This window comes from Neofelis nebulosa, chromosome 6 (genome assembly GCF_028018385.1).
Source record: "Neofelis nebulosa isolate mNeoNeb1 chromosome 6, mNeoNeb1.pri, whole genome shotgun sequence".
Taxonomy (NCBI): domain Eukaryota; kingdom Metazoa; phylum Chordata; class Mammalia; order Carnivora; family Felidae; genus Neofelis; species Neofelis nebulosa.
Window position 1 is genome coordinate 59,347,025 of NC_080787.1, and position 22,954 is coordinate 59,369,978.

General features: G+C 35.8%; 1 protein-coding gene across 12 annotated transcripts in view; it reads right to left on the reverse strand.

Moving 5' to 3' along the window:
• Window positions 1-22,954, reverse strand: part of KHDRBS2 (KH RNA binding domain containing, signal transduction associated 2) — a 593,528-nt gene that overhangs the window by 20,644 nt on the left and 549,930 nt on the right. For 6 of the 12 annotated variants that reach the window (XR_009263054.1, XR_009263053.1, XM_058734340.1 and 3 more), the window contains exon 8: window positions 5,206-5,264. The exons of 5 other annotated variants lie outside the window; for them this stretch is intronic. Coding sequence is in view for 5 of the 7 variants with exons in the window: in XM_058734340.1 (XP_058590323.1) it covers window positions 5,206-5,264 (59 nt within the window). In the remaining 2 variants the exon portion in view is untranslated. Of the gene's footprint in view, window positions 1-1,755; window positions 1,817-5,205; window positions 5,265-22,954 lie in introns of those variants that run through there. One more of the 12 variants, XM_058734342.1, reaches the window with a different exon arrangement.

The following is a 22,954-nucleotide window of genomic DNA, read 5'->3' on the forward strand; positions in this document are numbered from 1 at the left end:
TTTAATACACATGAAAACATTAAATATTAAATATAATAAATAATATATGTTGTATTTTAGTACTCACGTTGCAAAGATTTAATATTTAAAATTTTATATTTATAGTGTTACCAGAAAAGACTTTAATCATTAATATTAAATTGTATGCAAATATCTTAAATAATCTAACTGTGATGAAGTCCAAAAGGATGCATGTTTTTCTCTGAAGTCAACATATTTGCCACTTCAACATGAATTATGGCCCTGAAAGAGACAAATATAATTTTAATCTGGTGATACACACAATTTATGAAGATTCAGAGTGAAGCATCACACTGAATGATTGGATTTTTACTTCCAGTGGTTTATTTCAAATCATTTCTAAAGGAATCCTAAATGAGAGACTCCATCTGTGAGTCTTTTGAATGCAGGATCCAATTATACTGAAGAACATTCCTTCCTCCTTTCCCAAAGCTGTTTACCACACAGTTCTTTCCACCAACCTGAGCAGGAGAGGCAACTGATTCTGAGCCTCCTCACTTACAGTCCAAATCTGCAGTGTTGCCAGGAAAGTGAGAAGCGGGGCTATTTATCTTAAAAAATACAGACTTCCCATTGAGATTTAATATCTGTACCAATGATACAATCAAACTGTAACAGAGAGAAATTACTAATTCAGAAAGGAATTGAACAAATCAGTGGAGATGCAAGGTTTAAGTGTTACCGATTTAAGACTGTGCACAACTCATTAAAGGTCAGCTATAAATGGATATGAGTTAATATGTAAGGTATGGAAAATTAATGAAAAAACATCAACCAATCTGTATTTGAGATGAATAGGTCCTCAAATAACTGCTCCACATGCATATTTAAATTTTATCATCTGCCCATTTGGATATGATAGGATGAGCAACCTATCAGCAAGAAACTTGTACTTGAAGCTCCCTTTGTGTAATAAGCTAACACTAAAATCTGGATGTATATAATGCATGTTAATTTATTAATTAGACTTTAAGATTATGATGCTGAGCGCTTACTATTTCTCAGCTTTTGACTTGGCCCTTTTACTATTGTCTATAGAAGATATGAGCGTATGCGAATTCTCAAAATTTAAATCTCATTACTATATGAGATAGTAATAATATGGATAGACTGCAAGTATTTTCTTTATTTCCTGGTTATACAAAAGCAGGATCATTTTCAACTGATCATAGTAGTGGTTAATTCTGATACTGCATGTGAAAGTATATTAAATTGTGCATTTTGTCAAGGTATAATTGTAATGATTCAGAACTGAAAACAAACTTTATTTAATGATAGGAAAATCTTAAAAGAATTTTTATGAAGTATCCTATTTTGCGTTCTCTTTTTAAATGTGTATCATGAAGGATTAAAAAACTGGCAAAATATATAACAAAAAGTAAAGAATGAATATAGTAGTGTAATTCAGGATGGTTTGAAAATTTCTGTCTTTTTCAAAACTAACTTTCTATAGTGGAAGTGTATTACTTTTAGAATAAGAAAAAAAAATAACTTATTTGGTAGGTTAATCAGACCTATGTATCTGCTTAGATTTCTGAACACCTGTGGCAAAAAAAACCCCCACAAAATCTAGAAAAATAAAATCAATTTCACATGTGCATCATTTAAAATAGAATTGCTTTTGTTCAGAGTCTCTGATCCCCCTTCTGTGGCCTAATGTGTACCACAGATAGGTTGTAGTGAGCTGAGAGGGTTATGGGGTTGTGGAATGGACCTTGGACAGCTTGAATCCTGGCTTGTGAGCAGCTCCTCCTTCAGTTCCACTGCACTGCACACATACCATTTTCTATGAGATCTACACCAGGAAAGAAGGTTGCAACATATTAGCTAGATTTCTTTGTTTCAGCCCCTGGGATATCACTTCTGACCTCAATAAAAATAACTAAACTCTCTCCTGAACAATTATCCTTCTGACATGAAAATCAAGAAGCACTTCCTAAATTAGAATGCATAGAGTGTTGACATACCAACATTTTCAAGCAAAGAATAAAAACACCTTGAATGTGAAGTTTATTCTTGAATTAATGCTTGCTCAATAATGTCACAATATGGCCACAGATCCTAGTGGTCAAAGAAAAAATCATGGCCCTAAACATCAGTCTGTTTTTAGGCACATGTATATATGTAATCTTCAAATGCTAAGAATATGGTCAATTTAGCTGACATTTTAGTTAATAAAATAGGTTAGGTTACTATGTAAAAATTCCTACTTAATAACTTTCTTACTCTGTCCATTCAAATCCTTTTCTGCCTTTTCTTCATTACTTCATTAAAAAATAATTTATCAACTGTTTCTATGTGCTGAGAATTGGTTATTGGTAAATTGTAATTTGACCCAGGATGAAATCTAGTGCTTTTGGGTAGGTGTAGCTTTTAAAATAAAAGGGGTTGTCTTGAGACTTTGCTGCAGAAGAATCAAATAACCAAGAAAGAATCATGTAAGACCTATAGGTTACAGAGGTGAGTCCCACTCTCCTGACCATGGCCCCCTTCGTGTCCCTTATAAGATCTGAGAAGCAATAGTTTGTGTTCACACATTTTCTCTACTACCTTACATGGTGGTCACATTTTAAAATGTAAATAACTGAGAAAGAGAAAACCCATCTCCTATTACCCAACTACCGTCAGATTCATCCCTGCCATTGATTTTACTACATGTAATTCCATAAAATAAAGCTCATAGGTGTGATTTTCTTCAAATTGTGCTAAGTATAAAAAGCAATGACTGTTTTTTGCAATGAAGATTCCATTTTTTAAAAAAGTGATTTATAAATAATAATGTAAGTGTGAAGAGATTGTTCACTACAGTATCTCCAGAATTGAGAACAATGGCTTACACGTGTTAGCCACTAAATAAATATTTGTTACATAAATAATGTTCTCTGACGTTCTCTTCTATCATATGGTTTATAATCTGGTGCATTTTTTTAAGTTTATTTATTTAAAGAGAGAGAGCTCACACAAGCAGGGAGGGGCAGAGGAAGAGACAGAATCCCAAGAGACTCTGTGCTGTCAGCACAGAGCCCAGTGTGGGGCTTGATCCCATGAACTGTGAGATCATGACCTGAAATGAGATCAAGAGTCAGATGCTTGACCGAACAAGGCACCCAGGCACCCCAATATGGCACGAGTTTCTATATGTACCCATCTGTTTCTCAACAGTAAACAGTAGGAACTGAGGAAGGAAAATGTCTATTGTGTACAACATCATGTTCCTACAGCCTGGTGATACATATATGCACAAAGTTGAATGAATTAAAGAAAGGCCCATGCGGTATCTTATTCATCTATCATCCTTAGTAACTAATTATACAAGGCATATGGCTTGATTCCTATTTGATTAAGAATATGCTTGGAACAATGCAGACTGACTTATTGCTCTGTTGAACTAAGCGAATGCTGTACCAACTGAGCCAGACCTGTGCAAACTTGTCTATCACTTATTTTTTCTGTGAAATAATTTCTGAAAATATGTTTAAGTTATTTTGGAGAATATGCCTGTCTCTCACAGCAGGGAGATTAGGTTCATTTGGTGCTGGAGAAGCTGGAATCCGAGAGAGAGTGAGCCTAGTGCTCATTTTAGACTAATTATTTTCCTGTAAGATACTGTAGACAACCTTAGATTAGTGGGAGAGCAGCTGGAAGGATTTAGAGAAATCTCACTGAGCTCAATTCCCTTCCTTTAAAACAAAGTCAGGTTTAAAGTAGCAGATCCTGTTCTTTCTCACTAGGTCGATTGAACTCTGCCCCCCACTTCCCAACAACAAAATCAGACACACTTGAATTCACATTCTTGCTCTGTCATTTGCTAATTGTTTAACTCAGGCAAGTTACTTACTGCTCTGAGCCTTAGTCCCTTATTTATTTGTCAAATGCAGATGGCAACAGGAGTGTGTACCCTGTATGTGTCTAATGGGGATTAGATTATATAGATATACATATAATGTTGAATGAGGATTATTTCTGTTATCTCTAATCCTTGTTATAAATTGCTCAGTACAGAGACATAACAGGTAGGTACTTCATGTATGGTAGCAGCAATTAATAGCGTTCCAACCACCGATGAGAATATAAAAACCGAAGTCGAGCCTCACGGCTGTACTCTTGTATCGGCTTAACCTCTGTTGTTCCGTTTCCTCATTATAAAATGGAGCTCAAAACACTTAATAGTTCAATTTATTATGAAAAAATAAATGAGAAAATATATGTACGTAATCAGCTTATGAATGGCAATCATTGTGGGGGTGCTTTATTTTTCTACTATTTCTGAGCTTGGCCTCATGATTGCCTTAGAGAATTGAGTCTATTTGGTAACTCTAGTTCCAAGGAGGGTGCACTTCCTCCTTTCCTCCTGAGCTCTTGACCTTCCCTTCCGCATCTTTATGGAGCACCGCACCTTCATAATGTGGAGCCCCGACACAGAGGCAACATTCATGATCTCTTTTACTGCTCCCCATAAAGAGAAATGGAGAGGCCTTGGTATTATTTCAATACAAATTGGGGGCTGAAAAAATTACATGAGTGTTTTCAAGGTGGTTAACTGGTGATACTGCATATAGATTTTAAGGGATGAAAAACTACGTTTCAAAAGTGATATACTATATTGATATGTCACAGATAATAAATCTTACTGAATTGAATTACAATTTAAGTATTTTAATTAAATGGTGTATTTTTTGAAATTAATTATTTTTATAGACTGACATGCTGTTTGATTAATTCTCATGCCAAGCATTATGTGGCACTTTTAAGAACTATGCCTATGCACACTATAAAAAAATAACTTGAAAGCCACATTTTCTGCCCTTAAAAGTTGTAAAATATTTTAACTGTATATTGCCCTGATGATCTTTGTGACAGCAGGAAAGACACAGCATTGTTGTCAAATCAATGAGTCAGACAATGGGCACAGGTGAACATGTAAGACACTATTCAAAATGCTCACTGTTGCTGTTGAAAACGATCTATGATTGTGATTAATTGCTTTTGAAATTTTGATCAAAATTGATCTGTCCAGTTTTCTGGGACTGGCTGTTGGACGTCAGATCTCACCCTGGAATTACATAAATCAATTTAGTCTGCACTTCTGTAAAAACTGGGGGTAGAAAGATAGAAGTAATTTCTGAGTTGTCAGTGACTGATGGATGTTCTGATTTCACAGTTTTAGTAAAGAAAACGTCTTACCGTAGCTGTCATAGGCATCCTCACTTACTCCATGACCGTAGTCATAGTATTCAGGCACACTGCAACAGATTTAGACAGCAATCAATGCTACTGTAATAAGGGGGAATCAACCCAGAAACTCATATGGAATTTGAAAGCAAAATGTGTGCTAAAGTAATATCCCAAGAATCTCTAGCATAAAACACAATCCTAAAAAATACTCTGTAAGACATACAGGTTACTAACAAGGAGCGCTATGATTTTCTCATGCCACCTCAGAACTTTTTTTATCTCTAACCTCCAATTTTATAAATCAAATTTTCCTTAAAACACAAGTATCATACTTCAAAATTTGTCAAAAGGAAAGTTATAAAGGTCTATTTCCAAGAAAAAGTGCTATGCTATACAAGATGACAATCTGGTCAACTGTATGTGGCTTCTAATGCTGTTACCTTAAGCATCAATTTCATCTTTACTTCCAAACACTGAAATTATATTTATACTCCCCTCTAGCCCTTCAACGGCATGTCCATGAACTTCTCAAATATATAAGCTGTTTATTTTTACTTAATATTTTGCTACATGTTTCTGTGTTTCAATAACTGACAAGAAGGTGTCCTTCCTTCATTTCTTACTCAAGTTACTAACAGGCTTCCCCCACTACAGTTGTCATCACTTTGTCCTGCAGTGGTACTTCCACCTTTAAGGTATCATTCTCACTAGCATCCAAGCATTTCATATATCTCTCATTCCCAAAAAAGTCCTCCCTCACCCCCACATCTTCTTCTAGTGACTTGCCCTTTCTCTGTCCCTTTACAGAAAAATTTCTTGAAAAGAGGCAACTGTTTACTCTCTTCACTGCTTTCCACATGCTTTTGAAGATATTCCAATCAGGCTGTTGTCTCCACTGAAACAGCTCTTGTCAATATCCTGACATTTTCAAATCCAGTGGTCAAGACATGGTCCTCATTTTACATTAGCACCATTTAAAACAGTTGGCCATTTACTGTTCCTTTAGCCATTTTAGTTACTTCTGAGATGTCCTCAGAATAAATTACTATATTAATATATTCACATTTATATTTACATTTATAATTTATGATATATGATATTTCCCCTCAAATAAGCTCCTTCATTTTACATCCTCTGCTTGAATCTTCACTTATAATTTTAAATATTATATAAGATAAATTTATAAATAATGTAAAGATTACTAATTCCTTTTAAGTACAGTAAAACCTTGGACTGCAAGTAACTTGTTCTGCGAGTGTTCCACCAGACAAGCAAACATTTCTAATAAATTTTAACTTGATAAATGAGCGATGTCTTGCAATATGAGTATTACGTGTTGCCAATGTCACATGATCACAACTGAGGCAGTCGTTCTTCTCTTGCTGTGGAATTATGGGTGATTGTCTCCTCTATTCAGATGCTCAGTCTCAGGCCATGGTGTTTGGCAGAAATCAGTGATTTTTCAGAACACTGGAAGGTGCCCAGAAATGACACTAGTGGATTTTTTGGTCACTTCAAAGCACCTATGGGCAGCCCTTTGCTTTTCCATATAAGAGTAAGCTTAGGAATGCTTTGCTTCATTCTAGGTCAGGCTGCCTGCAAATATAGACCCTTTCCTCTGCTGCCTTATTACCAGCTACATTAAATACAGGATATGACAAAAGTTTATTAATACTATACTATAGTCAACATCCATGTGAGCAGATACAATGGCCCTCATGCAGAAAAAGATCCATTGAGCCAATAGATAGCAGTGATTCTGTTAGTGATAGTGAAAGTTGTCCTACAATAATCTTCTTCTCTCTCATCTCCCTCACACCAGCCACAAAGGTTTTCCAAAGTAAGTACAGGTTAATTTATTTTTCCTTATATTTTTTATTTTCTTTATTATTTTGTATTATATTACAGTATTATCATTTTTATATGAATATTTTTGGGTTTTGGAATGAATCATCTGAGTTTCCATTATTTCATATGGGAAAATTTGCTTTGAATACAAGTGCTTTGGATTACAAGCATATTATAGGAACTAATTATGCTCACAAACCAAGGTTTTACTCTACCTTGGAATATTCAGATCCTCATTTATGTTTACCTAGGAAGCAACACCTCCATACATAAAATAATCCTCTTCCCCAAGTGTTCAATAAAAAGCAGAGATTTTAACTTTGGAGTTCCAGTCTCCTCTAAGAATTTTATTAAATCTATGGGCCACTGGTCCAGTAATGAAGTGTGGCAAGAAAATGGCTTAAGATCAAATACCAAATTATATAACGGCTGAGGGTGGGCCACAGATACCAAAGGGTTAGGTTGAAAGGAGAGATAGGCCTAAAATGTTGTGGTTGTCACTATCCCTCAAGGCAGTCTCGTAGGTCTCATTAAAATAAATACTTTAGATTTCATTGATAATAAGGAAAGAGAAGCAAAAAAGAAAATACAAGTCTGTGTATTAGAGGTGAAAATGAGAGAGAGAAATTAGGGAGGCAACTGAGAATTCACTTACTCAGTTTTAGTACAAAGTAGTTGGGAAAAAGAGAAGATTACTGAGTGCAGCCTTCATTGCCCAGAATATCTATACACACATTATCTAGAAAAAATGTATGGTAGTATGTGTTTCTTCCCACCCTTGAGACTATAGAGGTCTAAGGCCATTGGCTAGTGGCTGGATGTTTCTCTCTTCTTTCACATACTTAGCTTAAAAGGGGTGATAAGCCTCATTGAGAACCCTCGTGCATGTGTTGCAAATTTCTGAGAGATGTTACATTGATTCCCTGGATGATCAAGAGATGGAAGTCATGAGAATATGATTTAACAGGCAGCATTCCCATTTATATGGATGAAGAGAAAATGAGGGCATCGACAGCAGCTTCTCTTTCCCTTTGTCACAATCAATCATGTTTCCTTGAAAAAACCTGACTATGTTTTGCAAAGTGCTGTATGAAGACCACTAGCTCCAAACTCTGTCTAGTGGCATTATTATGTTTCTCATTGGATTTCAATTTGAATTTTTTAATGTTTACTTATTTAATATTTTGAGAGAGAGAGAGCAAGAGAGAGAGAGAGTTAGTGGTGGAGGGACAGAGAGAGAGGGAGAGAGAGAATCCTAAGCAGGCTCCATGCTCAGCACAGAACCTGACATGGGGCCCCATCTCACAACTATGATCATGACCTGAGCTGAAATCAAGAGTCAGATGCTTAACTGACTGAGCCACCCAGGCGCCCCCTCAGTTTCAATTTTAATTGATGAAGGTAAGGGATGGGAAAAAGAGAGAGACCATGACAAAGAAACTACAGTTATTGTCTGTCCTAAATGATACATCCACAACAAGAGGGAGTTTTAACTTTTAGCTACTCTAAAAACGGGAAAGTGGAACATATCAGATATTTGTAAAATAATGGATAATGCAAAATAACAGATAATAAGCATAGTGGTCTCTGTCAGAGTCCATACCTTTGCTTGTCTAAACATTACTTCTCATTTCTTCCCTCAGAAAACATTTGCATGGACAAATGGCTGCACTGCGAATAAACACATCCCTCACCTATCCTTACAACTAGATGTGTCCTTGTGACTAAGTCAGGAAGCACAGGGTGTACACATAAGTCAGAGTGGCAACCCTGAGGTTATTTCCAATTCAATGACAAGCTCATCTTGGACTTGTGCAGTCATCTCCTTAGTTGGTAGAAGGCACTCAAAGTAATGATCTGGCAGTTACCATGCAAATACAGACAGTGCTTTAGGAAGTCATGGGTGGCAACATGAGAGGAACTTCTGTCTCTAAATGATCATGTTGGAGCAGACTTAGGGTAAACCACTGCCTACCTTAGGGATTGTTGTGGGGGAAAAAATGGTTTTTATCTTGTTTGAGCCACTGAACTTTGAATCTCTCTGTCACAACAATTGGTCAAAGAAATGAGTATGGAGAAGTGTAGAACTGCCATTAAAATCCCCAAATACCGGGCATTAGCTTAGTGGGAGAGTGGAGAGTGCAAGGAGAAAAATTATAGTAGGGTAGAAAGCTAATAGGCCTTGTTATGCCATTGCCTGTGAACTTGGAACAGTAGGCTGCATATAGGTCTGCATATATTTTGACACTACAGGAAAAAGCTGAACAAAGCCCAAATGTTCTTAATCCTGCTGTTTTTAGAAAGGTTTACAAAAGTCATGAGCTTAAATAAGAATGGGCCATTTTTCCAGAAGAAACAGAAGTGAAGAACTTTGCTAAGAGAAGTTATTTCTGCCTGATTTATGTGTGAGTTCTATAATTTAAAATGAGTGTTCAGAAACTTGTGGTTTGGCAGGATTAGAGAAATCAGCTGTTTCTGTATGACAGAAAGAAGAGATGAGGGTTGCTCAAAAATGCCCTCACCTCTTCCCATTAGAGTTCACTGCCATGTATGATCCCTAGAACATTCCTCAGGTTCCTGAACATGTACAAGCATGCTGGCTGTAAAAATTAAGAAGTCCCCAACGAGGGCACACTATACTTGACTCAATACAGATGCGGCTATGGATTAAGACCATTTATCCATTAGGATAAAGAAGAACCTTCTAGTAAATCTGGTATAATCTCCAGAAAAAAACAAAAAACAAAAAAAACCAAAAACAAACAAAGACGAAAAAACCCACAAGGTTGCCAGATGCACTACCCAAACAACTTATTTCAGCGTGGTTGCTTAGGTGTCTTTTAATGTCTACTTGGTGGATTTTATAATTGTTATTGCCTATGGAGCCTTCAGTGTTTCCCAATGAAAGTTTCTATTGTGGTGATTCTGTTCCTTTTCCACCACTTTATATTGGGTATTATGTATGGGGAAGAAAGTTGAGAGTGGCAAAGATAATCTGCTCATCATTTTATAGGTTGTCAGACCTCAAAGAACCATATCAAAACCTCATGTAGTTTTGTATATTTTCCATAGTTTCTGGATTTTGAGCTGGCTGCAGTAATTGGAATTGAACTTGGATTTTCTCTCTTGGGCAGTAGGTAGGTATCTTTGTTTTAATGAGAAGAAGTGTATTCACTTGTATGTGCATAGCTAGAGGGTTGGACAGAGAAGACTTCTAGTTATCCCTTCCAAGTCCGTTTGTCTTTTGCGTAAGGAAGACTATCTCAGAATTATATTTCCTAGCATAGATGTAGAGTGATGTGTAAAAATGTTTTAATGATCTGCATAAAAGTAAATTCCTTTGTCCTCTACTTCATTTCAACTTTATGTAACTGATTGGAAATGTGAATGACTTGGAACTATTTTGGAAAACTGTGTTAATGATGGTGGAGTGAACCAAATCTTTTTGTCTCCCCAAATTTGTATGTTGAAATCTTAACCCCCCCATGTGATAGTGTTAGGATGTGGAACTTTTGGGAAGTAATTAGATCATGAGAGTGGAGCCCTTCTGAGTGAGATTAGTGCCCTTGAAAAGGGGATCCCAGAGAGCTCTCATGCTCTTTCTTTCTTTACCATGTGAGGATACAAGAAGAAGACAGAAGTCTACAACCTAGAATAGAGTTCTCACTCAAACCCAACCATGCTGGCACCTTGATTTGGGACTTACAGCCTCCAGGACTTTAGGAAATAAATTTCTTTTTATAAGCCACCCCATGTATGGTATTGTGTCATAGCAGCCAAACTAAGACCGATGACATTCCAGTAGCCTAGATCCCTGAATGGCGCCATGAAGCAGAGCCCACCTACTTGTGCATGTCTATTATATGTGAGGGAGATAAACTTTTTTTCTTGTTTAGGCCACTGAATTGTGGATCTCCTTACTAAGGAAGCTATGCCCCATATCCAAAATAATATGGTGGCAATTAAAGCAGTCCCTTGAAGATAAACAGGCATCCAGTAAATGTTTGTTGAATGAATAGATGACTGAATAAAAGAATTCAAAGAAGACATGACTGTGTTTGAACATGAATAATATTAGAATATCTTGCTATAAATATCTTTGTAAAACTTTGTGTATGCTTCAGAAGGAATATCTAGTTATAATGACAGTAATGGGAGCAGTGAAAAAAATTTATTTTCTGATATGAATGAAATTCAGATTGACAGCTTAAAAATATTGTAACTGACCAATGCATCTGTGATTTTTATATTGTTATATCATTTTTGAACTTTAAAATCATACATGATTTAGCTAGAGAAAGTAGACTGTAGTGTTGGCTCTATACTTTTCATTATTTCAGAAACTATCATTTCATTACATTTGTTTTGTTTACATGTTCTTAATAATGTTGAAATGTGAATAAAGTGAACGAACAAATTCAGTTTAAACACAACCTGGTTCTTAATTTTCAGTTCACTGTTATTCCACCTTATATTTTAGAAAATTTAGCTCTCAAGGTATCTAAACACATTGCGACAATTGTGGAAGTGTTCATTAAAATGACAATTATTGGTGGTTTGGAACTTAATTACTGTGGTGGTTATAGCATATATAACTTTCCTAGGAATTGGGACATATATAAAATCAAGATATAACATGTTAGCTAAAATGACTTATTAAACAATATGTAATTATTAGTAAAATTGTGCACAACATTTTGGCCTTTTGATATCAAGACTGTAGACACTAAAAAATACTTGGAGGAAAAAAAAACCCCAATATATAAGGAAGTGAAGTAAAAGAGGTAGGAAAGAGATCAGATTAATTTATTAATGATCAATTGTAAAACGAGAAAGAAAATCAGGTATGGAAATTTCCAGTTCTTTTTTGGTGGACAGAGGAGCATTTTACCCTAAATAGACTATGTTAGCAGTTTACTAAGACAGTTAATCAAGTGGCAGTGAGCACAACAGACAACATTAGGATGAAATACGGTTTCTAGAAAACCAAATACTATCACCACAATCAAACTATTTTTCCAAGCAAGTTCTTAGTGTACCCACCTGTGACATAATAACACATTTCTATGGTGCTTCACAATCTAGCAGTTGGTGTCCGTGTTTGTGTGGTGGGAGAAACCACACTGATGGTGGATCAGGCTAGTTCAGGAGCTACCGAGACTAACCAAGCTCATAAAGGAAATGTGTTGGACATTCACTTGTTACAAATAGAGATACTGGCAGTAATATAAGTGAGAGCTCCGCTCTAGAAGATGTGTTCATATCATCAAACCAGTTAGACTGGCATAAGTGGGAAAAAAAAATAGGGGAGGCAGTTTATTAAAAATCCACACATTGCTTAATTTTCCAGCTGTTTACTTTGGTAGGATATAAAAATTACCAGAGATCATTAAACACGTTACAAATACACCATTGCTCTTTGTGGTCCTCCAAAGATTAAAGCTTCCACATTTATAAGTTCTAGTTGCGTTTAGTTTATGCTATGTTGTCTTTCACTTCAATCTTTTCTTGATTCTGGAGTAAGATCTGTGTCTATGAAGTAGGACAGATAGATGAGGATGAGTTTTAACTAAAGCTTTATTAATTATTTTCCAAACTGAATAAAAATAAAAAATATATAAAATAATGTTTTAGGGGCACCTGGGTGGTTTTCAGTTAAGCATCAGACAGCTGACAGCTCAGAGCCTGGAGCCTGCTTCAGATTCTGTCTCCAGCTCTCTGCCCCTCCCCAACTCACACTGTCTCTGTCTCTCTCAAATATAAAAAAAAAATTAAAAATACTTTTTTAAATATGTAAAATGATATTTTAGGAGAAGGGATAGATTAATAATAATATTAATTAATATTAATTAATAATAATAATATTAATTAATATTCATGTTCAAACACATTAATATTAATATTAATTAATATTAATATTAATATGAGAGACTTATAACTACCTATTTTTAGCACTTAAGTACTCTTAAAATTTTTACTCTTAAAGAAAACTGCTTTCCTGGGGCACTTGGGTGGCTCAGGCATTTGAGCATCAGACTTTGGCTCAGGTCATGATCTATCTCATGGTTCCTGGGTTTGGGTTTGAGCCCCAGGCTCTGTGCTGACAGCTCAGAGCCTAGAGCCTGCTTCAAATTCTGTGTCTCCCCCCTCTCTACCCCTCCCTGCTTATATATTCATTCATTCATTCATTCATTCATTCATTCTCTCTCTCTCTCTCTCTCCCTCCCTCCCTCTCTCTCAACAATAAATAAAAACATTTTTAAAAAATATGGGGCACTGGCTAAAGGGATTGGATCTTGTACTCATTCTCTTAGCAATGCATTGGGGAACACTGTGGCTTATTAGGTTGTAAAAATGTGGGGGAAAAAACTGCTCTCCTAAGCATTTTCGCTGAAGCCTTGTTATGTTGTGCATTTATGCTGTATTTCCAGAAATATTTGTCAAGTAAAGGTTAAGTTTTCAGCCCAGATCCCACCCTCAAATTTCGAATTGGTAGTTCTTTATTTTTATATCTACTTACATGATGATTAAAGCCTTCTGTTAAGTTTCATAAAGCTCCATGAAAGTACTACTTACAAACCTGTAAACCTAGTATGTAGATTATGATCGCAACACACTGATACATTTTGAAAAGCAACCAAATGTGCTTGAATTTGGTAACTAATTTGTACAAATGAATGGTGGCCTCTGAATGCACTGCCATGATTAATACTACAAGTAGATAGAAATGAAGACTCATAATATTTATTGGGCTGCTACCAATTAATTTCAAGGGCTTAGAAATGAAATATTCTGAATTATTAAAACAGATATAAAACACAACTACGATACATCCAGTTATACAGGAAAAACATAGGAAGGAAAACATACTATAACTGCTAATTATGAATGAATCCACCTATGTATAGTTTAAAATCCTTAATCTCATGTTTTTAGATTAAAATCACAAATACTAATACCACTGTAATTAATAAGAGGTTTAAATATGAAAAATATATAGCTTAAATTACTTAGCCACCCTTATGTGTTCATTTTTTATACATTTCGTTTTCTATTCAAGAATTTTCCATTTAGAAATTGGCCTTTATTTTGAAGGCAACTGGAGAATTGAAACATACAAGTTAACAATTATACTAGAAATCAGTGCTCACATATATGATCATGTTCTCTTTTGAGAATTCACTATCGTTGAAATTATTAGTAAATAAAAACTTGGTATAAAAATAAACCACATGAAACACTTAACTGCATAACTTATACATTCCTAATGCAGAAATAAATCAAAAAATTTTTAAATAAATGAAACTCTCTTAAACATTGATAATATGTTGATAATTTTGTGTGTGTGTGCTACAAAATATTACATGAAATACATTCCTTTTTAAATGTGTACATGTTTCAACTAAAATGCAAATACCTTTTTTTCATGCTCAAATGTCAGCATGGAAATGTTGGCTTTCACAGAGTTCTAACAAGGGAGAAGATCAATGCTTTAGATACATATGTATTTCTAAAGTATCTTTGGAATTCCATCAAATTTGCATAGTTTAAAATATTTTTGAAATTCATTCATTGATTTCATTCATTCAATCCAACCAATAGTGTTACACAGAAAAGTATTGTGTTATAGAGTGGCCGTATTTGTTTATAAATAGAATATAAATTTGTGCCTTGCAAGATTAACTGGTAAACCAAATACATTGAGCATGGAGGGAGGGGGCGAGGGAGGGAGGGAGGGAGAGAGAGAGAGAGAGAGAGAGAACAAATAACCCTTCGCAGTTATCCTGGACAATTTATTTTAAGAAAGTCAAAGATATAAATCTCTCACTCAAAGGTAACTTGTTATGAGACAGAAAAAGTCCACAATCCATTCTTGGATCCATTTGGAGGAAAATCAGTATTTCTTATAGAAATGATACACAGAATACAGAAAAAAAAGTATTTGAACTGAACACTGAAAGCTGCTATTTTCCATTTTCATTGACTGTGTCATCTTGGACAAATCATTTAATCTCTCTGAACTCCAGTTTCTTCACCTTTAATATGGCAATAATAATATTTACCTCAAGTATTAATGAGATAACCTGAGACAGCCCCATGATAAGTGCCTGGTACATATCAGGCACTTAGTAAATATTAATAATGGGTAATTGTCCAATCAATAAAGGCACAGACATAAAGTTCCCCTTTTTCATATTCATAAAGGTTGCAATGCTGATAGAGATTTCATCTTCTTGAAATACTCTGAAACATGAAATAACCATACATGCCCTCTTAAGTTTCAGTTGATGGTATTTAATGTTCACAGGATGAAATATAGGCTGATTATTCATGAGGGAAGTGACATATTTGTTCTGCTCATAGATTAATGATCAAGATAGATGGTCCATATAAGGCATCTAGTGTAGAATTATGATCAGCTTTGCAATGATCTACTTTATAGAAAATGGGTATTTTGAGAGTACAACCTCATGCTCCAAATGAGAGAGAGAAATACATTTAGATATACTTTTGCTTTCTGGATTCAACACTACACATACATTTCTAAAAATGGTCTATTTTTATAGACTCTCTTTAATCATTTTTTTCCAATTCAGCTTGTATTTTTTGCTTACTTTGACCCTTTATTACATAAATGAAGGGTGAGCAATTTTATAACAAAAACATTAATCTTCTGGGGTTTTTTTGCATGGAATTATCATTAGAACATAGCAATTATTTTCTATAAATAAGACCTTCAAGTGACTGATTAATTAGGCTCAGTGATACATGACATTATTAAATGAGCTGTTACATGCTTTTGGTACAAATACATAGAAGTTATTGAACCCTAGTTTGAAATGGACATAATTCCAACTGTATACACATTAGTTTTTTGGCTGAATCATAATTCATGTATATCAGTAAGATTTCAGCTCTGTAAACATCAGTATAATTTCTAATTATTTCAGTACTCTATTCTAGTTGACTTTGAGACTGAATTCATTGGTGCAAACTGCACTATGGCTATGTGTTAATGGTGATTTATATTCTTCCCCATTCAAATTGGAAATGGAATCTCACCTCTATTGCATAATGTTCCAGAACCACTTTTTACTTATTAAAGGATTATTTTCATGTACCAGACTTTGGAAATTTAAATAAATAAAACAAAGTCTGGGGAAAGTATATAAATTAATAACAATGATTCTGTTTTGACAAGTCTTTCTTTATGTGAGGAAACAAAGCCACATTCTTCCAGAAACTCTCAATATTTAACTAAAGTCAGGTGAGGCTGTGTCTCTGTGCACCATCCTTGTGGCATGCTGTGAACTGAATTGTAATTGTGTATTTTCATGTTTCCGTTTTCTCTAATCCCAGACTGTGAGTGGTAATTCTTTAGTATGGCATACAAGTCCCTTTTGTATCTACATTTTAATGACCTATCTAGCCTTTTCCTCATCACTCCCCTGTTACCAAACCCTACACCCTGACATAGTAGAATGTCTCCCAAAATCATGAATCATTTCATCACCCCATTCCCCTGACCATGGTACCCTTCAATCTAGATGGGACTTCCTCTACTTCTTCACTAAAGAAGGTATCCATCATCCTCTTGGGGTCTAACTCAATGGTTGGCTTATTAAAGCATTACCTGGCCTCCCAGGCAAGGTGTTACCCCTTCCCATTTGCCTTGCTGGCATCTTCATGTAGAGCAGCTCTCATTGAATGAGGATTTTCTTTAAATTCTGTCTCTTCCTTTAGCTCAAGGACTCTCAATACCTAGTGTGCATAAGCATCACAAAGACGCAAGACCCCAAGATCTGCAATTTCATTTGCAGGTGTTTCTCATGCAGAAGTCCAGGATCATATTTTGTAAAAAATAAAATTAAAATAAAATAAAATAAAATAAAGACAAAAAAACCCCAAAAAACAAACTGCACTAATTGTGTATAAATCAACAACCGGGCTATGCCTTTTTTGTTTTGAATATATAGGTACAAAATAGTGACATTCAATGAATGCTTGTTGAGTAAATGAATAGTTTTAAAATACTACATAATTTCTTTGTGAATAGTTTGTATGCTGCCTGACAGTACAGCCATGTAGATTTGTGGCTATGTTTACAACTATTCAAGCAGAATTTGAATTAGTGGTCAATGTCAATTTAAAGGTTGCTACTGAACTATGTCCTTGGTACTCTGTTTTTCTAAAAAAATTTTTTTGAAAAGTACTTGATAAAGAAATATAAGATGTGCTAAGAAATATAGCTAATATTCTGACTTTCAGAATGAGTATTCAAAAAAGTAGTTCAAAATCAACAATAGAAGGACTCAAGAACAAGGTGAAATGTCACAGAGATAAATGTACACTTCTGCGTTTAGGTTAAAAAAAAATCAATTGCAAAGATGCAGGCTGGTGTGAGAACTGGCTTGACAGAAGTTCATTTAGGAAGAACCTAGGTTTTCAGTTGAAAACAAATTCAATAAAACCCAATGATATGACAATGGTCAGATGATGTTGAAGTGCTTTAAAATAAGAAGCATTATTATACAGGATGTAATCATGTCACTGCTTTGCACCAGGCAATTCTCCTCTGATGTAACGTATTGAGATCACTGTGCCACACCTCAGGATGGATACTTGGACAACTGGAGTCATTGGACTCCATACTTGGAGTCAACCGGAGACAACAGTTGAGGAAAACCATTCTATGTGAGTACTGACCTTGGATAGTACATGTTACTGGTACAATAATGTAGCTTAACAAACAATTACAAAACATTAATATCATGCACTAAGAGATAATTGTTTAGGTCGTGTGTTTTTGTTTGGCTAGAGGTTTCCCAGAGGCTGGGATCACTGGGGGCTCTGTTTCAAGCTTAGATAGAACTGGGATTGGACTCCTTGAGGTGCAGACTCCCCATTTCATTCTGGAGCCAAGACTAAGGGCCTAATAGCTATCTAGAGAAGTTATTCTGGCAATAGCAAGAGAGCAAGTGGGAAATGCATAGTCCTCTTAATGTGTAGGCTCAGAGGTGACATTATTCCATTAGTCAAAGAAAGATACAGGATAATGAGGAGGCAAACACTCTGTCTCTTTTATGAGAGACACTGAAAAATCACAGAGCAGAGGGTGTGAACTTAGGGAGGGTGCGGAATCTTAGCCAAGAATGCATTCTATCACATTCTGGATATTGATAGAGGGACATTATCTTCATAAAGGCTGGTATGTGGACCAAAATGATTTATTATGTGTAGCTTCACAAGCTGATTACTGGTCAATATATATAAATGGAGATTACAGGGGAGAAGATATTACTTCAGTTTAAGAGTTTCCTAATAAGCTGAAGTGTGAGCACTATGGTATTAGTACAAAGTACCCCGTCTTTGGAATTGTACACAAATCAGTTTGAACCTTGTCTAGGCCTGGGCAAGGTAAACATTGGAAACCTAGTTTCTTTGTGATCTGAGGATTAAGCTGTCTACCTCATGTGATAATGTTATGAAATATTCAGTATAGGCCTCTGCATATAGCAGCTGCTCTGTATTATTTTAGAAATGGTCAAGTGTTTCCTGACTAGCCCTTCACACTCCTCTCTTGCTTTTTTCACACATCTATAATTTGGTCTTACTGAATATTATATAATACTAATTCACAATTACTTATAGCACTTGAATTCTAAATCCGAAAACTCTGAACTGCCAATTTTTCTTCAACTGAGTGTCGAAATCATTAGGCAACAAAATTCTTATCTAAAATGATTAGCTATTTATAGCTATTTATGTCCTGCCTACTATAGTCACTCATTTATTTCAATACAATGAGATGAATATATATTTTTGGCCCAGATGCAACATATAATTTATGTGTTGTATTACCTTTATAAAATATAATTAGTTCTGAATATGAAACATCTAGTCCACAGTATTGTAACTATGGAATAGTTACATATACCTGTACTTACATATACCATATAGTTCACTGTTCTCCTTCTAGCCCCTAGAAAATAGCTCTTTATAAAAAGCTTTAATGAAACAGTAAAATAAGGTGTTGAGATTATTATAAAGGGGAATCTAGTTATGGGGAATTACTAACATATGTATCTTATTTTGGCTCTATTCCACATGCATCTGAGATAAATTGTTTCCTTTTCTGAGGTTCTCCAGGGATCTAAAGTGTCCTGTATGTTTTTTTTTTTCTCTCCCCTACTCTACAGTTTCAAGATCACAAAGTCCATATTTTTCATCTTGACCATGGGTGTTTCAAGAAAAATACCTCCCTTCTCTCATTACCAGTGTTCAAGTGCAATAAAGTAAGACTGTTTTGTTGTTGTTGTTGTTGTTTGTTTGGTTTTTGTTTTTTTGGTTAATTTAAGTGCAAACTGATTGAAAAACAAAAGACAGCAATGAAAGCACAGGAAGATCATTTAGAAAAAGGATGGAATAGCAACTAATAGAGAACTTGCTGAGCTCAAATGACCAAATCAGGCTGATGCAAAAAAAGGATGATCATAACCGTCACCAAAGATGAATTTGGTTTTGCCAACTGTTAGATATGATAACAACCTCAAACTCTATCCAAAAATCATTCTTTTTGTACATCTGAGTGCTATATCTAGGCTTTCCTGTTCCTTTCCTATCATTTTAGCTAAATGCTCTACCATTCTTGAGTATCTTAGGTCACCTGAAGGACATGTAGTTCTTTAGTAATTAATTATATTCTCATATCTTTGTCTTTGTACATACCTTTGTCTGGCTAAATTTTATTTACCCAGTTAAATCACAGCTTGGCATCAGTTCTTTTTAAGAAAACTTCTGGGGGCGTTTGGGGGACTTGGTTGGTTGAGCGTCCAACTCTGGATTTCGGCTCAGATCATGATCCCAGGGTCATGGGATTGAGCCCCACATCTGGCTCCACACAGAGCACGGAGCCTGCTTAAGATTCTCTCTCTCCCTCTTCCCCTCTCCCCCACTTGCATACGCACTCTCTCTCCCTCCCTCCCTCAAAAAAAAAAAAAAAAAAGAAGCTTCTGGTACTTTCTTGTAACTGTCTACTTGATGGCTTCTATGTTCTCTCATATACTCTGGCACCTCTTTCTAGCGTAAGTACTTATCACATGCTACATGTTTATTTGCATGTCTGTCTTCTTCACTAATGGTCTCCAAAGAGTCTACTCCTGGACTTTAGGACATCCTTCATGGACCATATAGTGCCCTCAAATAGCCATTTAAAAAAAAAAATTATGTTTATTTATTTTTGAAAGAGAGAGAGAGACAGAGACAAAGAGAGACAGAGTGTGAGCAGTAGAAGGGCAGAGAGAGGGGGGAAGACACAGAATCTGAAGCAGGCCCCAGGCTCTAAGCTGTCAGCACAGAGCCTGATGTGGGGCTCAAACCCACAGACTGTGAGATCATGATCTGAGCTGAAATCAGTTGCTCAACTGACTGAGCCACCTAGGTGCCCCCAAATAACCATTTTGAAGGACTCTTTTATTACTGTGCCCTTGGAAGCATTTTCTGGATACTGACTTCTCTATCTTGCTTATTTTGTGTAGAACAGAATTTAGAAAACAATGACCTGGCTACCCACAGTTATATTTGCTTTAGTCTCTATAGTGTTTAACTTTCAAAAATTAGTTGCCGACATTTAAAACATCAGGGCATTGCATTGAAAAACTGATGTGGCAAGTTCCATTTTCAAAAAATGGATACAACATCATTTTCTATCCTTGAACCATTCCCATTCCCCAGTGACTGGTGAAGTCTCATATCCTTTCTCTTGAATCTGGATGGACTGACAGAATGACGCTAAGTCATAAAAGACAATGCAGCTTCTGTTCTGTTCTGTGGAGTACTCAAATCTGGTGCTTTAAGCTGCCATGCTGTGAGGAAGCTAAGCAATGTGGAATACTACATGAGCATTCTAAGCAGTGGTCCCAATTTAGGTATCAGCTGATATCCAGCATCAGCTGCCAGAGAGATGAGAGAAGAATCTCCAGATGATTCCATATCCCAGCCATTGAGTTACCCTTACCTTTTGAGCCTTCTTGCTGAGAGGCTCCAGATGTAGGGGAGAAGAAACAGGACACCCTGCTGTGCCTTGTTAGAATTCCTGATATACAAAATCCTCAATTATAAGAGAGCATGGTAAAGGTGGTTATTTTATACCACTTGGCTTTTGGATGGTTTGTTATGCAGCAACAGTAACTGGAAAACAGGATTTCATGGGCAAAAACATCTAACACCCCTGTACCCTTTACTCTACATGAACTATATGCCCATGATATCCTAAACTTGAACAGAAGATAGTTGCCTTCAACAGAGCATGCACTTTCCAGTTTGCCAGTCTCCACTACTCCTTATTGTTGCACCTTGACAATTATATACACTTGTGAGCATTTGTGACCCCTAAATATGTTGATAACTACCTGTTAAATATGTTTTTATTTTTTAAAAAATGTTTATTTCTGGGGGAGAGAGAGAGAGAGAGAGAGAGCAAGTGAGGGAGGGGCAGGGAGAGAGGGGAACAGAGAACCCAAAGTGGGCTTTGTGCTGATAGCAGCAAGACCCATGTGAGGCTTGAACTCATGAATGGTGAGATCATGATCTGAGCCAAAGTTGGATGTTTAACCAACTGAGCCACCCAGGCGCCCCTAAATATGTTTTTTTTTCTTTTGGTGGAGCTAAGTATCTTTAATTACTATTGAAGTCAGAATTTCATCTTAGGCTCTTTAACTGGCCTTAATACTAGACTTTGCAACACATCAGGTTCTTCAAGAGTCTACGATGATCTAACAGCTCCCTTTTCCAAAGCTCTGACTGCAGATGGTTTGCCTAATACTTTCCTGTTTCTAGTTGAGGCGTGTCTCCAGTTATAAGGTAATCTGCTGAGAAGAAATGACTGACATGCTGACATATCCTTATCTCAGTAAATGATTAAACAGGTTTCAGTTACTAACTGGGACACTTCCTTAAGTTTTCTTGGGAGACTCATCATTCAAATGACTAGGGAAAATAGTTTTCTAGCTTTTCTTATTAAAGTCTTGCAAAAGATATATCATTGTGTATTTAAATTTTTTTTTGATGCTTATTCATGTTTGTGGGAGACAGTGAGAGAGAGGGGCAGAGTGCAAGAGGGGGAGGGTCATGGAGAGGAGACACAGAATCTGAAGCAGGCTTCAGGCTCTGAGCTGTCAGCACAGAGCCCAACACGGGGCTCGAACTCACAGACTGTGAGATTGTGACCTGAGCCTAAGTCGGAGGCTCAACCAACTGAGCCACCCAGGTGCCCTTTATTGCCCTTTATATTTTAAATACAAATTGATTATTTAGGAAGTAGTTATCAAAATTAATCTTATAGTAATAAAAAATCAACAAATGCAATAAATGGATAATTTGCGAAAACACATTCTTCCTTAAAATCAACAGCAAGTATCCTAGATGCCTAAAATAAGTATTCCAGATGAGGACAAAAAAATAGTGAGTATCAAGAGCTGGATTCTCACTTTGTTGAAGTAAATCCAAGCAGTAGCCAATCCACTGTTCATGCATGCAGAGGTCTGTAGATGGCATGAAAATACAACTAACTTGTAGAATAACTGGGAAAATATCTCAAATCCAATAACCTTTTGTAAATTCAATCTCATCATTGACTATAGTTTGAAACATAGGAGAATTGAATTACAAAATGAGGGTGAGTCATTTTATAGTGAATAGTACCACTTAAATGAATAGGAAAAGCTGTTATATACTTAATATGATAACTTTTATTAAATTACTGGATAACTGCAGTGACTTACACTTACATTTTCATTAGAAGGGCTTCCATAGACTCTTAGTATCAAATACAGGGATCGCATTAAATTTATAGCCTAAACACATGGTTTTTCTTGCTTGAAATTATCCTTTTGTCAGAACCTTTTGAAAA